This window comes from Microcaecilia unicolor, chromosome 7, assembly GCF_901765095.1.
Source record: "Microcaecilia unicolor chromosome 7, aMicUni1.1, whole genome shotgun sequence".
Classification (NCBI taxonomy): domain Eukaryota; kingdom Metazoa; phylum Chordata; class Amphibia; order Gymnophiona; family Siphonopidae; genus Microcaecilia; species Microcaecilia unicolor.
In genome coordinates this window covers 170850900-170867716 of record NC_044037.1, presented here as the reverse complement: position 1 = coordinate 170867716, position 16817 = coordinate 170850900, and the positions used below count along the sequence as shown (strand labels likewise).

The 16817-nt window shown below is 42.6% G+C and overlaps 1 protein-coding gene across 4 annotated transcripts in view; it reads left to right on the top strand.

Moving 5' to 3' along the window:
• ABI2 (abl interactor 2) overlaps positions 1-16817 on the top strand; it is a 304672-nt gene that overhangs the window by 229347 nt on the left and 58508 nt on the right. For all 4 annotated transcript variants that reach the window (XR_003942794.1, XM_030209247.1, XM_030209246.1 and 1 more), the window contains one exon: positions 15718-15804. Coding sequence is in view for 3 of the 4 variants with exons in the window: in XM_030209247.1 (XP_030065107.1) it covers positions 15718-15804 (87 nt within the window). In the remaining variant the exon portion in view is untranslated. The remainder of the gene's footprint in view (positions 1-15717; positions 15805-16817) is intronic.

The window sequence follows — 16817 nt, the reverse complement described above, 5'->3', positions numbered from 1 at the left end:
GAAAGAAACCAGGATTAGACTTGACCCCTTATGCTGAAATTTGACAACGTGCTAATTAGTTGCTGATGGTCAATAGTGTTTTGAAAGCTGACGCAGTATCAAGTGTGACAACACAGAAGTGAATGTTCTGGTCCATTCCATTCCTTAGTTCATCTATCATTGATAGCAATATAAATTCGACACTGTCTAAAACCATATTGAAAATCATTCAACAAGTGATTATCTTCAACAAACTCCATTAGTTGGTGCAGCACTGTTTTCTCAATGATTTTAGCTAGGAACAGCAGGGCGGAAATTGGTCTGTAATTCATTATTTTTGAATCAAATATTAATTTTTTTTCAGTAAAGATTTAACAGTTGCCCTTTTTAAGTGAGTTCACTAACATATCTTCTTGTAGAGATTTATTCACTAGATTTTTAAAAAAATGGAACAATGATCTCTGGCATTGATCTGAATATTATTGAGGAGCAGAGATCTGCCTGAGCTCTGATGGGTGCTAAGTTCTTCACCATTTTCTTTATCATACTCTCATCCACCATGCGGAAGGAATTCCAGAATTGCTCCCCTATATTGTCTCTTGATGTGGGCATAACTAAATTATCGGATTCTGAGTTTGATACTTTGTTATCCAGTTTCTGATGTAGCCATATTGCATAATCCTGAGGGTCAACATTCTGTGTTAACTCATTCTTCCTTCCTTCGATTAAATAGTTCACTGTGTGAAATAATTCCCTGGCTTTATTTAGGGAAGTTTTAATCTTGTCTTTGAAATATGCATTCCTTGCTTCCTCCCATAATCTTTTGTATTCCACCATTTTATAAGTCTGCAGGTTCTTGTTGATTTTAGTTTTCTTCCATCCTATCTCTCTGCAGTTATTAGTTCTTTCCTTGCTAGTTGAAGTGTTGGCGTAAACCAACAGCAGTTCTCCCCTGAGCTCTTAACTTTTACTGGGGTTTTTTTGGTGCTATCTGATCTAAGGCATCTGTTAATGATTTGCTCCATTGATCGACTATACAGTTTTGACTCTTATCTATATCAACTGATAATTTATCTATCAGACAAGCTTTGAGATCTGCCAGTTCAAATTTGGACCTTGTTTACAGTGTGTTGACTTCTCTTTCTTTTTTTCCCCCCTTTAATGGGGGGGTCTCTTAATTATGTCATCCAATCTGAGTATTGTGCTTTGCATTAGTTTTTGAATGTAAAAAAATTAAAGATTTAAAAGTATACATTAGAAGTTTTGTGCCTTCCACATTGTAATGAGATGAGATTTTCTGGGGAGTATTTCATTGTTTTCCAATACAGTGATTTTGCCAAGATTGAGAAACAGTAGTAAAAGGGTTGTTCTCAGGCAAGTGTGATAGTATAGTTAAATTTACACCACTTGAGTAGCCTTCAGTCTGTGAAGCAGTCACAGAGCATGGTATTCCTTTTCAGTTTCACTTTCAGGGGAGAGGGAGGGGAGCAGCAACCACTGGGGGATTAAGGAGGTTTCCTGCCTTAATCCCTCCAATGGATACCTGCTCAATCATGTAGAGATAATCAAAGGTAATTGCAGGCGCAAAAGGCCACTAGTGCCTGTATTTACCTGCACACAATGATCAGAGGGCTGTAGCATGTTAAACGAGTGTGCCAGGGAATACCACTATTGATATTCCCTTCTCATGATCGGAGAACTGCGCTCTGATGCTTCCGTGCTCCTACTGCCTTAATCCTACACCAGCTCGGAGCTGGCTTTGGGGTTAAGGGGAGAGCCTCCCCCTGCTCTGGCAAGGCAGCTCGGTCTATCAGTGTCAGCTCGATTTGCTCCCTCATGATGGATATAATATCGCGCATATCATTTGCATACTGTTAGCTTCAATCATGAGGGAAGCATGTTTATCTGCATTGGTGGCAGTACTGTGTCTCACATTTTGTTCTTCACTGACCACTTGTTGGATGTGATTCTGCTTGTCCCGTGACTTTATTTCGGTGATATACGCTGTCTACACAGCTTTTACATTTCTTGATAAGCACTACAGATATAGTGTCCACGTTTGACAGTGTGTTGTGACCCCTGAGGCAGGCGGCTCTGTCCGCTGAAACACAGTCCCTTTGGGTCTTGTTTGGTGCTTGGTTTAATAAAGACGATTTTACATCAGTCCCTTCATTGGCAGGGCTGCTGAAAGACTGAGCCGTGCCCCCCCCCCCCCCCGGACCGCCACTGCTGCCTCCCCCCTGGGCCGCCATGTAGCTGGACTACAAAAATTCTTTTTTTTGGGGGGGGGGGGGGGGGGGACAGCCCAAAGTGGCAGGGCACCTTTTGCCCTGTTCCCGCCACAACTCCACATACATTGGCTAGCAGGGATCCCCAAACTCCGCAAGCTGAAGCTTTCCTCCAGCACTGCCTCATTGCCTGCCCTGTGGCTGCTTTTCCCCTCACATTGCAAATGCTCAAAATCGAGCATGTACGACGTGAGGGGAAAAGCAGCCACAGGGCAGGCAGTGCGGCAGAGGAAGGCTTTTGCTGGTGGGGTTTGGGGACCATTGCCAGCCAAACCAGAGGCCCCGAAGCCCTGTGTCTGCTTCTCCCTCATCTTCTAAGGGGGGGCCCGGTGCCAGAGTTTTCTCTCTCCTGCTCCTGACGGGACACGATCAACTGGGTCCCATCAGGAGCAGGAGAGAGACAGACTCCCCTAGGAGGCTGGGCTATGGGAAATCGTGCCCCCCCCCCCCCCCCCCGCCTCCCCTCGGTGGCCCAGTTCATTGGTGAAACTCCCAACAAATTGCCCACCGAGAGCATCAAAGTTAAACTGTCAGCACCAGGAATTACTTGTGTAGGAGCTCTTTTCTTTTACAGGCCTGTGAGGTCGAACTCGTTCCACCAAGGGAAAAAGGGAAAGGATTTTTGATCCCCAGATTTCATCCCATCCTAGACCTTAATCCCCATAATCCAGGAAAATGATTGACTGCTTTCTAAATTTAAAGGACGCTTATACCCACATCCAGATCAGAAACATCTCTATCACAGGAGGTATCTGAGATTCCGAGTGGGGAAACACCACAGTACTAGCATCAGCTCCCAGAGTCTTCACCAAATTCCTTGCAGGAGTCGCAGGATCAGTACACAGACTGGGAGTGCATGTGTTTTCCTACCTGAAAGATTGGCTGGTAAATACCACATGGAAGGAAGGGGAAAAGGTATCTATGTCCAAAACTATTTGGGTGCTGGAGTTGCTAGGGTTCGTTGTGAACTACCCAAAATCCCATCTGCTTCCTGTTCAAAAAGTGAACTTCATCAGAGCTGGAGAAGCAGTGTAAGGGAATGGGGTCAGGTAGGGTTCATGTAGAATTTGAAAAGGTGAGGAGAGAGCTTGAGGATTTTGAATTTGTATGAATTACTTTTCAGTTTGGTTTAGGAAAACAGTGCTGATATGAGCAGGGGAACAGAACCTCCAAGTTGTTAGCAAATAAACAGAAGGCACAAAAGCTTCATGCCAGTGCCTTCATAAGAGAGACACAAGGCATTCTGTAGGTGGAAGATAAGCGCTTTTATAAAACACCATACCAGAGAGATGTTCATGGAGCAGATTGACCTTACAAAGGTGGCAGAGGAGGAGACAGCTGAATTTGACAAAGATTACTATTATGGAGGTAGAATGGGCTATATTGACAAGGCCACCTGAATTGGATGGTCTAACTGCTAAATTTGTATAAAAAGTTTAAAGGGCAATTGGTAGCCTATCTGGCAGAGCTCCTCAATGCCGTATATGGTTGAGAGCTAGAAGTGGCTGTGAAAATGGCAGAGATTACAGTTTTACTAAAGGTTTAGGGAGGGATCTGAGAATTTGGTTAATCAAGACCAGATTTACTTTTAAATTTGACTATTAAACTCCTTGTAGAAATTTTGTCTTACAAGTTAGTGGGATATACAGTGGTGGAAATAAGTATTTGATCCCTTGCTGATTTTGTAAGTTTGCCCACTGACAAAGACATGAGCAGCCCATAATTGAAGGGTAGGTTATTGGTAACAGTGAGAGATAGCACATCACAAATTAAATCCGGAAAATCACATTGTGGAAAGTATATGAATTTATTTGCATTCTGCAGAGGGAAATAAGTATTTGATCCCCCACCAACCAGTAAGAGATCTGGCCCCTACAGACCAGGTAGATGCTCCAAATCAACTCGTTACCTGCATGACAGACAGCTGTCGGCAATGGTCACCTGTATGAAAGACACCTGTCCACAGACTCAGTGAATCAGTCAGACTCTAACCTCTACAAAATGGCCAAGAGCAAGGAGCTGTCTAAGGATGTCAGGGACAAGATCATACACCTGCACAAGGCTGGAATGGGCTACAAAACCATCAGTAAGACGCTGGGCGAGAAGGAGACAACTGTTGGTGCCATAGTAAGAAAATGGAAGAAGTACAAAATGACTGTCAATCGACAAAGATCTGGGGCTCCACGCAAAATCTCACCTCGTGGGGTATCCTTGATCATGAGGAAGGTTAGAAATCAGCCTACAACTACAAGGGGGGAACTTGTCAATGATCTCAAGGCAGCTGGGACCACTGTCACCACGAAAACCATTGGTAACACATTACGACATAACGGATTGCAATCCTGCAGTGCCCGCAAGGTCCCCCTGCTCCGGAAGGCACATGTGACGGCCCGTCTGAAGTTTGCCAGTGAACACCTGGATGATGCCGAGAGTGATTGGGAGAAGGTGCTGTGGTCAGATGAGACAAAAATTGAGCTCTTTGGCATGAACTCAACTCGCCGTGTTTGGAGGAAGAGAAATGCTGCCTATGACCCAAAGAACACCGTCCCCACTGTCAAGCATGGAGGTGGAAATGTTATGTTTTGGGGGTGTTTCTCTGCTAAGGGCACAGGACTACTTCACCGCATCAATGGGAGAATGGATGGGGCCATGTACCGTACAATTCTGAGTGACAACCTCCTTCCCTCCGCCAGGGCCTTAAAAATGGGTCGTGGCTGGGTCTTCCAGCACGACAATGACCCAAAACATACAGCCAAGGCAACAAAGGAGTGGCTCAGGAAGAAGCACATTAAGGTCATGGAGTGGCCTAGCCAGTCACCAGACCTTAATCCCATTGAAAACTTATGGAGGGAGCTGAAGCTGCGAGTTGCCAAGCGACAGCCCAGAACTCTTAATGATTTAGAGATGATCTGCAAAGAGGAGTGGACCAAAATTCCTCCTGACATGTGTGCAAACCTCATCATCAACTACAGAAGACGTCTGACCGCTGTGCTTGCCAACAAGGGTTTTGCCACCAAGTATTAGGTCTTGTTTGCCAGAGGGATTAAATACTTATTTCCCTCTGCAGAATGCAAATAAATTCATATACTTTCCACAATGTGATTTTCCGGATTTAATTTGTGATGTGCTATCTCTCACTGTTACCAATAACCTACCCTTCAATTATGGGCTGCTTATGTCTTTGTCAGTGGGCAAACTTACAAAATCAGCAAGGGATCAAATACTTATTTCCACCACTGTATGCCCAAATTGATACATGAAGACCAAATAGGCTTTATGCCTGGGAAGTTTGCAGGAGATAATATATAGAGAGTTTTAAATCTGATCTCGTGGGCTAAACAGAGGAAAAGGCATTTAATTGCATTAATTGGAAGTTCATGTTTGCCACTTTGAGGAAAACAGGATTTAAGTACATTTTTGTGGATGGATAAAAGCTATGTACATGGAGCCTGAAGCCCAAATTAAAGTGAGTGGGGGGTATTCTCAAGAATTAACCCTTGAGAAGGGAACAAGTCAGAGTCACGTCATGTTACTGTTTGCCATTTCAATGGAGCCACTAGTGGAGATCTTCAGACAGAACACGAATATCAAGGGAATAGAGGTAGATGAGATTACATTTTTAAGCTAGTGTTACATCCATATGATATTCTATTTATCATAGTGAATTGATGGTTTACAATGCCAGTGTTGGCTTAGAATTAAGGAAATATATAGCAAGGTGTCAGAGTTTAAGGTAAATTGTGAAATTTTGGAGGTACTAAAAGTATATCTGGATGAGAAGGAAAAAGACACTTGATGAACCTTTTCCTTTCAAATGGGCAAAAGGTTATGTGGATATTTTTATCCAGAAATAGTTAACATCATTGCAAATTGCAGCAAAGGTTTTATACATAGTAACATAGTAAATGACGGCAGATAAAGATCTGTATGGTCCATCCAGTCTGCCCAACAAGATAAACTCATATTACATGGTATGGTATGCAATACTTTATATGTATACCAGAGTTTGATTTGTTTTTGCCATTTTCAGGGCACAGACCATAGAAGTCTGCCCAGCACTGTTCTTGTACTAAGTTCTGAAACTAACGTTGAAGCCCCTTAAAGTTTACACTCCAGCCCATCCATATCTATTCAGTCACAATCAGGGCGTAGACCGTAGAAGTCTGCTCAGCACCGGTTTTGCTTCCAAATTACCGGTGTCGCCACCTAATCTCCACTAAGATTCCATGGATCCATTCCTTCTAAACAAGATTCCTTTGTGTTTATCTGACGCACATTTGAATTCCATTACCGTTTTCATCTCCACCACTTCCCGCGGGAGGGCATTGCACATATCCACCACCCTCTCTGTGAAAAAATACTTCCTGACATTACTCCTGAGTCTGCCCCCCTTCATCCTCAATTCATGTCCTCTAGTTCTACCACCTTCTCGTCTCTGGGAAAGGTTCGCTTGTGGATGAATACCCTTCAAATATTTGAACATCTGTATCATGTCACCCCTGTTTCTCCTTTCCTCCAAGGTATACATGTTTAGGTCAGCAAGTCTTTCCTTATACGGTTTGCAACGCAAATCCTATACCATTTTTGTAGCTTTTCTTTGCACCGCTTCCAGTCTTTTTATATCTTTAGCAAGATACAGCCTCCAAAACTGAACACAATACTCCAAGGGGGGCCTCATCAACGACTTGTAGAGGGGCATCAACACCTCCTTTTTTCTGCTGGTTATACCCCTCTCTATGCAGCCTACAATCCTTCTGGCCACGGCCGTCACCTTGTTGCATTGTTTTTTCACCTTTAGATCCTTGGACACCAACACCCCAAGGTCTCTCTCCTGAGTCGAGTTTACTAATCTCTCCCCTCCTATCCGGTATCTCTCTCTTGGGTTTCTGCACCCCAAGTTCATCACTCTACACTTCTTGGCATTAAAGTTTAACTGCCAGACCCTCGACCATTCTTCTAGCGTTCGGAGATCCCTTCTCATCGTTTCTACTCCCTCCAGGGTTTCCACTCTATTGTCTATTTTCGTGTCATCCGCAAAAAGGCAAACCTTTTCTTCCATCCTTTCAGCAATATCTCCAACAAATATATTAAACAGAATAGGCCCCAGCACCAACCCCTGAGGAACTCCACTGCTCACCTTCCTTTCCTCTGAGCGGATTCCAGATTCCTATCCATTTCACCACTTTCGGTCCTAAGTTCAGCCCTTTCAGCTTATTCATGAGTCTTGTGTGGGGGACTGTATCAAAGGCTTTGCTGAAATCCAAGTAGATTACATCTAGCACACGTCCTTCATCCAGTTCTTTGGTCACCCAGTCAAAGAAGTCAGTAAGAAAGCCAAAAGAGACTACTTTACTAAATTGATCAATAGTTAATCAAATACCAACAAGAAGTTATTTTCACTCTTTTCAAGCCTTACCAACCCAACATAAATCGGAATTCCCTAGATTTTCTGGCGCAATATTTCCAGACTGAGGTTACATCTTTACAATTTTCTTTAACTCCTGTGGCATACCTATTGAAGCTGCTGAACCTGCTTGTCAGCTCGAAACCCTAACGTCCCCTTGGTCCTCTTTTAACTTACAATCCTTGGAGTCCTTCTCCAAATTATTTTCTAATGTTCTCTCCACCACTTGTTCTTTGGATCCAATCCCTTCCTCCTGGCTAAAAATTCCTTCATTGGGTCTTCTGCCATTTATCCATCAATTAACTTTGAGGAGCTTATCTGAAGGAATGTTGCCTGATCTCCTCAAATCAGTGATAGCTCAGCTGATTCTTAAAAATCCGCAGTCAGATCCTTCATACCTTCAAACTACTGACCAATTTCAACTCTTCCATTTCTATCAAAGGTTATTGAAAATAGTCTTTGCAGAACTCCAGTCCCACTCAGAAGCTGCTCTTGCCCTACATCCCGTCAGTCGGCTTTAGGCCAGGATTCAGCACAGAAACAGTACTGGCCGCGTTACTAAGCGAAATATCAGTAAGCTTCACAATGGCTTTGTTGCCCTTGTAGTATCCTTAGACCTGTCAGCAGCCTTTGATGATATTAACCACAAACCTCTTTTACATTGGAATGACAATCAGAGTACTCCAGTGTTTTTTCTTATTCAAGATTGTACATTTCAGGTTTCAATATCAGATGCAAAATTGCAAATCTGTTCTGTATTCTGCGGGGTCCCACAAGCGTCTATACTTTCTCCTATCCTTTTTAAATCTGTTCGAATCCTCTTTGCTTTACTAATTCAGTCCTCATGTATAAGTACCTATCTGTATGCCGATGACAATTTTCTGATCCATTACACTACTACAAATAATCCTGATATTTCCCCCACTTCAATCTTGTCTAGATAATATTGCATCATGGCTGAAAGATTATCTGGTCCTAATCCCACAAGAGATCACAGCCTGTTGGATATCTGGCCATGCCACCCCTCCCACGCTTATACATACATTATTTGGTCTATCTGTGCAACCAGTAGATCAATTTAAAATATCTTTGCATTGTTCTTGACTCAAGATTAAGCTTCTCTCCACATATCTCATCAGTTTTGAGATCCAGTTTTTATGTGGTTCGCAAGATCAGGTCTGTCCAGAGCTATCGGGATTTTACTTCCTTACATACATTTCACTCGTTCATCAGTTGCTATCTTGACTACTGTAATGTGGTTTGTGCAGGAATCTCTATATTCGAACTTAAAAGCTGTGGCGCATATACTATGTAATGCAAAATGAAGAGACCATATCACTCCCCCCCCCCCCCCCCCCCCCCCCCCCCCCCCCCCCCCCCCCCCCCCCCCCCCCCCCCCCCCCCCCCCCCCCCCTATTCAGAAAACTTAGTTGGCTTCCCATAGAACAGAGGATTCAATTTAAAATTCTGACCCTGACCCCTTCATACTGGTCTACCAGACTATTTAGCCAGATTGACAATTCCTTACTCTCCCTCTTGAGTATGTCATTCGATAAACGATCATAGACTTTCATAGACTTATTCTCCCCAATCCTTTCCAAGCGTATTGGAAAGCCGCAAGAAAAAGTGCACTTTACTTTCTGGCCTCCTTTCTGTGGAACAATTTACCTCTTTCACTAAGATCAGAAACTACATTAAGTAACTTCAAAACTGGTCTGAAAACCCATCTTTTTTTTCTTTATTCATAAACTGATCTTCCTAACTTGCAGAGAATTTTTGCAACTGGTTAACCTGATTAGTTAGCACAGCAGGATGATTATTTGGCTGATTTTATTTTGTCTCTCCCTCTCTTTACTTTTGGACGATTGCGTTGTGTGATTGGTGGATCCTTTCCTTTATTTTATGGAGTTCCTTCTTTCTTTTAATCTTTGTTTATTGCTCTGATTTGCTTTTTAAAAAGGGCGATTTTATCAAATCATAAACATAAACGGAAACAAGAAATGGAAAAAGAGGAGGTGGAATAGCCATAATATACAAATCCGAATTCACCATCACAACCACAGCTGAATCCATTCTACCACAACTTGAAATCGCTTCGGTAAGAATCAATCACCCAAACCTGCAGGAACACCTTAACGCAATCTTACTCTACAGACCTCCAGGCAACTGGTAAGATTCCCAAACACACTTCATGGACTTCATATCAAACACTTGTGTCTCTACCTCAAACCTTATCATAATAGGAGACATCAACCTGCACCTTGAAGATCCTGCCTTAACAAGTACCCAAGAATGCAAAGAGTTCCTACAACTATGGGATCTTTACGTACCAGACACACAACCAACTCACAATAAAGGACACACATTAGACATTATCACACACAAATTCGATCCAGATTCAAACCTTACACTAACAGATACAAGATGGACACCCGTACCGTGGTCAGACCACTACAAAGCACACATCTCCCTCCAATGGCGAATGAAAGACACAATTATTAAACAAGAGCGAAAAACCTACACCACGAGAGGAAAAGTAGACCCAGTAATATTCTGGCAACAGATCTACCACAACGGATGGACAACAAAGGCAGACACAAACCAATTCCTCCTAGAATGGGACGATAGATGCAGATCAATATTAGATAACATCGCCCCAATTCAAACCAGAACCTCACACAGGAAGAAATCAACACCATGGTTCAATGAAGAACTGAAAAAACTTAAAAACACAAGTTAGAAGGCTAGAATGTGCGTGGAACAAAAAGAAAGACGACCCCACACTTAACGCCTGGAAACAACTTCAAAGAAAATATAAATACACCATAAGACAAACTAAAAGATTATTTTATAAAACTGAAATTGGACCAAGCTACAAAGACTCACATAAACTCTTCCAACTTGTGAATAAACTACTAGATATCACACCAGTCACAACCAACAGCAAAGATACACCAGGAGCAGATAATCTCGCAAGATACTTCAAAGAGAAAATCACACAACTGCGACTTAAAATACCGACCAGTACCACCGATTACGCCGAACTCCTCGACTGTCTAGATCCAGACCCTGGAGCATACCCTGCAGACAGAACCTGGACCAACTTCAAGATATTATCAGAGGATCTTATCTCCCAAACGCTTAAAAGATTCGCCAAATCTCATTGCAAATTAGACATATGCCCAAACAACCTTATGACATCTGCCCCTCAATTTATAAAAGACCTCACGAGTCACGTGAACTATATGTTACAAATTGGACTCTTCCCGAAGGAGAAAGGAAACATTCTACTAACCCCTATACCCAAAGACGCAAAGAAGAGTGCTAGTAAACTAATCAACTACAGGCCAGTAGCATCCATTCCCTTAATAACCAAATTAACGGAAGGGATGGTAACCAAACAACTCACAAACCATTTAGACAAATTCTCAATACTACACGACTCCCAGTCAGGATTCCGGTCTAATCACAGTACGGAAACGGTACTAGTTACTCTCATGAACAAATTTAAACGATTGCAACTGGCAAAAACATACTACTTCTACAATTTGATATGTCTAGCGCCTTCGACATGGTTGACCATGGAATACTACTTCACATCCTTGAGTACTTCGGAATTGGAGACAACGTTCTCAATTGGTTCAAGGGGTTGCTAACCACACGATCATACCAAGTGACAGCTAATTCAACTACATCAGCTACATGGATACCGGAATGTGGAGTTCCACAGGGATCACCCCTCTCACCGACCTTATTCAACTTAATGATGATACCATTGGCGAAACTACTATCAAACCAAAACCTAAACTCATACATACGCAGACGATGTAACGATCTACATCCCATTCAAACAAGATTTAAAGGAAATTTCCAGTGACATCAACCAAAGCCTACTTATCATGCACACATGGGCGGACGCTTTTCAGCTGAAACTCAATGCAGAAAAAACCCAATGCCTAATACTCACCTCGCAACATAACATGAACAAATTCAACACCATTAACACACCAAAACTGAATCTTCCAATTTCGAACACCCTAAAATTCTTGGCGTTACCATTCATTGACACCTAACACTCGAGAGTCACGCGAAAAACACAACCAAGAAGATGTTCCATTCAATGTGGAAATTAAAAAGAGTAAAACCTTTCTTCCCAAGGGCCGTCTTCCGCAACCTGGTACAATCAATGGTAATCAGTCATCTAGATTACTGCAATGCACTCTACGCTGGCTGCAAAGAGCAAATAATCAAGAAACTTCAAACAGCTCAGAACACTGCAGCTAGACTCATATTCGGTAAAACAAAATATGAAAGTGCTAAACCCCTGAGAGAAAAGCTACACTGGCTCCCACTCAAAGAACGGATCACGTTCAAAATATGCACCCTAGTTCACAAAATCATCCATGGAGACGCCCCAGCATACATGTCAGACCTGATAGACTTACCACCCAGGAATGCTAAAAAGTCATCCCGCACATTCCTTAATCTTCACTTCCCCAACTGTAAAGGTCTAAAATACAAACTAACGCATGCGTCAACCTTCTCATAACTGAGCTCACAATTCTGGAACGCACTGCCGCACAACTTAAAAAAAGATCTATGAACTAACTAACTTCCGCAAACTACTGAAGACTCATCTCTTTAACAAGACATACCACAAAGATCAACAAATATGAACTCCTTAACGTATATCCAAGAATGCCTTACAACACTTGCTTGTTAAACTACCATCATGTTTTTTAGATATCATGTTACTCAAAATCCTCTGTATTACTAAATGTATATTTTCTTCTACATTTCCACTATTCATGATGTATTGTAAGCCACATTGAGCCTGCAAAGAGGTGGGAAAATGTGGGATACAAATGCAAACAAACAAACAAATAAATAAACAAATCAGCAAATCTAGAGGGTCTTTTCAAGATAAATTATAGGGCAGCTAAAAAAAGAACAACCCCAAAAATAGGGGATCTGGGAAGGTGGGAGAACTCTTCATGGATGGGTAGGATAAGTGTGAAAATGAACTTGGTGCCGAAGATACTATACTTATTTTATACTTTGCCAGTTCGTATATCTACAGAGGTCCTGCAGAAGGTGCATAGAAAGATTTTTCATTATATCCGGGGAAAATGTCTTTCAAGAGTTGTAAGAGCTGTTATATACAGGAGTCAAGCAAGGGAGGACTAACAGTGCCAAATTTAGTAGCATATTATAGGATGGCACCACTAAAGGCACCAATTGATTAGAGGGAGGGAGTCCCCCAGAAACTTTGGATGAAGATAAAGCTTTATGAAATAGAATATGGGTACTGACAGATCTGATTACAGAAAAGGTAGTACAGAATCCCATTACGCACATACCAACAGATGGAATATTGTAATTTGAATAGAGGCAAAAATAAGAGATAAGGCAGCAAATGTTAATCATGGCTTGTGATTCAAAATCATACTGTACTTCTCAGTCAGTTTTTTCTGGGTGGCAAATTATGATCGTAAAAGCAAGACTGCTAAAATGGGCACAAAATGGAAAAGTTCCTGCTTTGTGTAGTTTGGACTTTGATACTCCTCGTTCTCCCCCAGGTTACCAATAAAAGATCATGATCATAGTCCTGTCCAGGGCTTTTTTTCAGCTGGTACCTTCTGGTACACAGTGCTGGCACCTTTTCCCCTTTCTGCCTACTTGCCAAAATTCAAAATATAGCAGAACTCAAGGCAGCAGCAGCAGCAGCAGGAAGCGCCACAGATGTAAGGAAAGCCAGCAGTACAAAAGTCTGAGGCTGAGTTGCGCTCCATTGCTAAGTTGCAGCAGCAAGTGTCATTTCTTCTAATTTCACTTCCGATTCATGGGGGTACACTGGAAATGAAATCAAAAGTGGTGCTGCAGGCTACTGCTATGCAATGAAAGAGACCACTCTGATCCAATTACATTTGCGGTTTGCACCCCTGCTCTTCTTACCACAATGGAGAGAGGAAGTACTGCACTTTTGGGGGTGGGGATGGAGAGGGCAGATCCTGCACTGTGGGGGGACAGAGAGGGGGGAGAAGCCACATGGAGGGGGGGGGGGGCTAGGCAAGGAAAAAGTGGCAGAGAGATGAAATGGAAAGATCAATGTCAAAGATGGATTAAAGGAATAATGGATGAAGATGGGGGAGGGAAGAAATGGCAGATGGACTGTAGTTCTCAAAAGCTCGTGCCTTAGTGTTTAGCCTATAAGGTACTGCCTGCCTCTGTTAATTTATTTTGAATACATAGTAACATAGAGGGGGAATAATCGAACGTCGCTGGCGAAATAGGTTGCCGGTGATCTATTTTGGCGGCGGCGCAACAGCTGGCTGGAACCGTATTTTCAAAAAAGATGGCCGGCCATCTTTTTTTTCGATAATACAGTGTGGGCCGGCGAAATGCCTTGGATTTCGCCGGGTTTGTGATCGCCACTTTTGTTTTTCCGCGATAATGGAAAAAACTGCCGGCGATCTCAAACCCGGCGAAATCCAAGGCATTTGGCCGTGGGAGGAGCCAGCATTTGTAGTGCAATGGTCCCCCTCACATGCCAGGACACCAACCGGGCACCCTAGGGGGCACTTCAAACATCTTTTATAAACAACCAAATTAGCTTCCAGGTGCATAGCACCCTTCCCTTGTGTGCTGAGTCCCCCAAATCCCCCCCAAAACCCCTGCCCACAAGTGTGCACCATTACCCTAGCCCTAAGGGCTGAAGGGGGGCACCTACATGTGGGTACAGTGGGTTTTGGGGGGTTTGGGAGGGCTCAACATTACCCACCACAAGTGGAACAGGTAGGGGGGGGGGGATGAGCCTGGCTCTGCCTTTCTGAAGTCCACTGCAACCAACAACAACTGTTCCAGGGACCTGCATACTGCTGTCAGGGTGCTGGGTATGACATTTGAGGCTGGCATACAGGCTGGCAAAAAAGGTTTGTATTTTAATAATTTTAGTGTGGGAGGGGGTTGGCGACCACTGGGGGAGTAAGGGGAGGTCATCTCCCATTCCCTCCGGTGGTCCTCTGGTCAGTTGGGGCACCTTTTTGAGGCTTGGTCGTGAAAATAAAGGACCAAGTAAACCCGGCGAAATACTGCTTATCGCCGGGTTTTATTTTTCCATTATCCGCGAAAGCCGGCCATCTGGTAGCCACGGCCAAGCCTGCCCATGTCCTGCCTTCGCTTCGCCGCCAACACGCCCCTTTGAACTTTCGCCGGCGAGGCGAAGGGAAAGCGGCGAAGCTATCACAAATGTAGCTTTCGATTATACGCTTTTCGCCGCTTTTGCGAAATTGCCGGCCATATCCCGATTTGTGTCGGGAAATAACCGGCGATTACTTTCGATTATAAGCTAGACAGTTACTATGTATTCAAAATATAATATATATATTTTGAATACATAGTTACTATGTTACTATGTATTCAAAATATATATATTTTATTTATGTAATCTTTTTTTTTTTTTTTATAATTGTAAACTACTTTGATCTATTTTGCCAATGGGTTATTAAACAAATCTTATAAATACAGAAAATAACTAATTGCTCAGGTAATTTCAGGAGTTACATAGGACAGATCTTTGGTTTTTAAGGCTCTCCCCACCCTCCCTGACCCAGTCAACTTGTTGGCCTGTTAAAAGCAGGTCATGTTTTGAGTGTCCAGGTTCATAACTACAGTTTAAGCAGACAGCGCTAGATATCCAGCGCTACCTGGCTAAACATATCTAGAAAACTGGTTGCTGCAGAGTGCAGAGGACTGGTGTAATGTTAAACAGATGCATTTATCTAGTTAACTGTAGCAGAGTACATTCAGTGAATCTTTAACTTCACTGTTTAATATCTCAATTCCTGAGGCTCTTGAGATATATAGATATATATAGATGTAGGTAAAACTATATTTTAGATATATAACTAAAATATCTTTATGTTTTCCACTTAAAACAATGAAAAGTATTCGATACAAGCTTAAATAAGCTTATTTCTATATTTTCTTAAACCACTTTTTAACTGTGTTCCTGCTTAATACTGTTATTTTCATTCTTTGATGCAGTGTCACATGCACCACCGCCTCCCTCCATTCTGCAGGTAACACCACAGTTACCACTTATGGGATTTGTGGCCAGAGTCCAGGAAAACAGTAAGTTTTGCTGCTGTTTTTTTTTGTTTTTTTTTTGTGGGGCAGCTGGTGGTGTACTGGTAAGGTTACCTGTTATTGAAATTTGAGTTATATGATTTATCTTGGTCTTGCCTCTTGCTTTGAAATACAGAGCAACATTGTTATAGCCATATAGTGTAAAATGTGGACTCTCTTTATAAGCAAAATAGATATTCAAATATATTACAAATGTCTTTTTTATGGCGATGAAAAATTCTATTCATGTGTCATCGTCTTGACAGAATCCACACTGATACATTTTTCAAGCTTCCTACTCTCTGAGCATGCACAGTATTCCTGCTCATCTATGGCCACTCAGCTTACCTCAGTTCAGCATTTTTTGCAGTTATCTGACATACAATATTGCATATGTAACCTTTGTTTGGGTGAGCATTACTGGATTATTATAAAAAGTTTTTTAGACTGGTAGTTGAGGTCAGGGCTGGGATAGCAAAGCTAGGAGACTGACTGGCACTTAATCCACCTACTTGGCACCCATATCACAATCCTCTTTACTTGAACTCAGAGGCCCAGATGCATCAACCATACGTAAAAAAATCTAAAACGTAAAAGTGCTTACCGAATTTGAAAAAAACGAAGAATGCACCAAAAAAACAAGTCTCACATGTTCGGTGCGGTATTGTAAAGTACAGTGCATTACAGATTCGTTAAACTGGTGTAATTCCCATCGGTAATCGGCCCCTAAAGCATGCGCAGAGCAGCCAAGCGTTATGCTGGCTGCTCTGCGCATGCCACAAACGTCAAAACAAACAAAAAAAAAAACCACAAACACGTGGCTCCCCGCTTCCCTCTGCATAAAATAGAAAATGAAAACAAAATAAAAAAAGGATCGGGAGGGGGCAAAGGCGCCCGTCAGGAGCGTCCTGTATGGACAGCCTTGGCCCTCCCCCCCGCCCGAGGTTGCCGTTGCTCCCCGCTTCCCCCTGTATTAAATAAAAATCAAACAAAAATCAAAAGTTTAGCAGCCCCGGCCC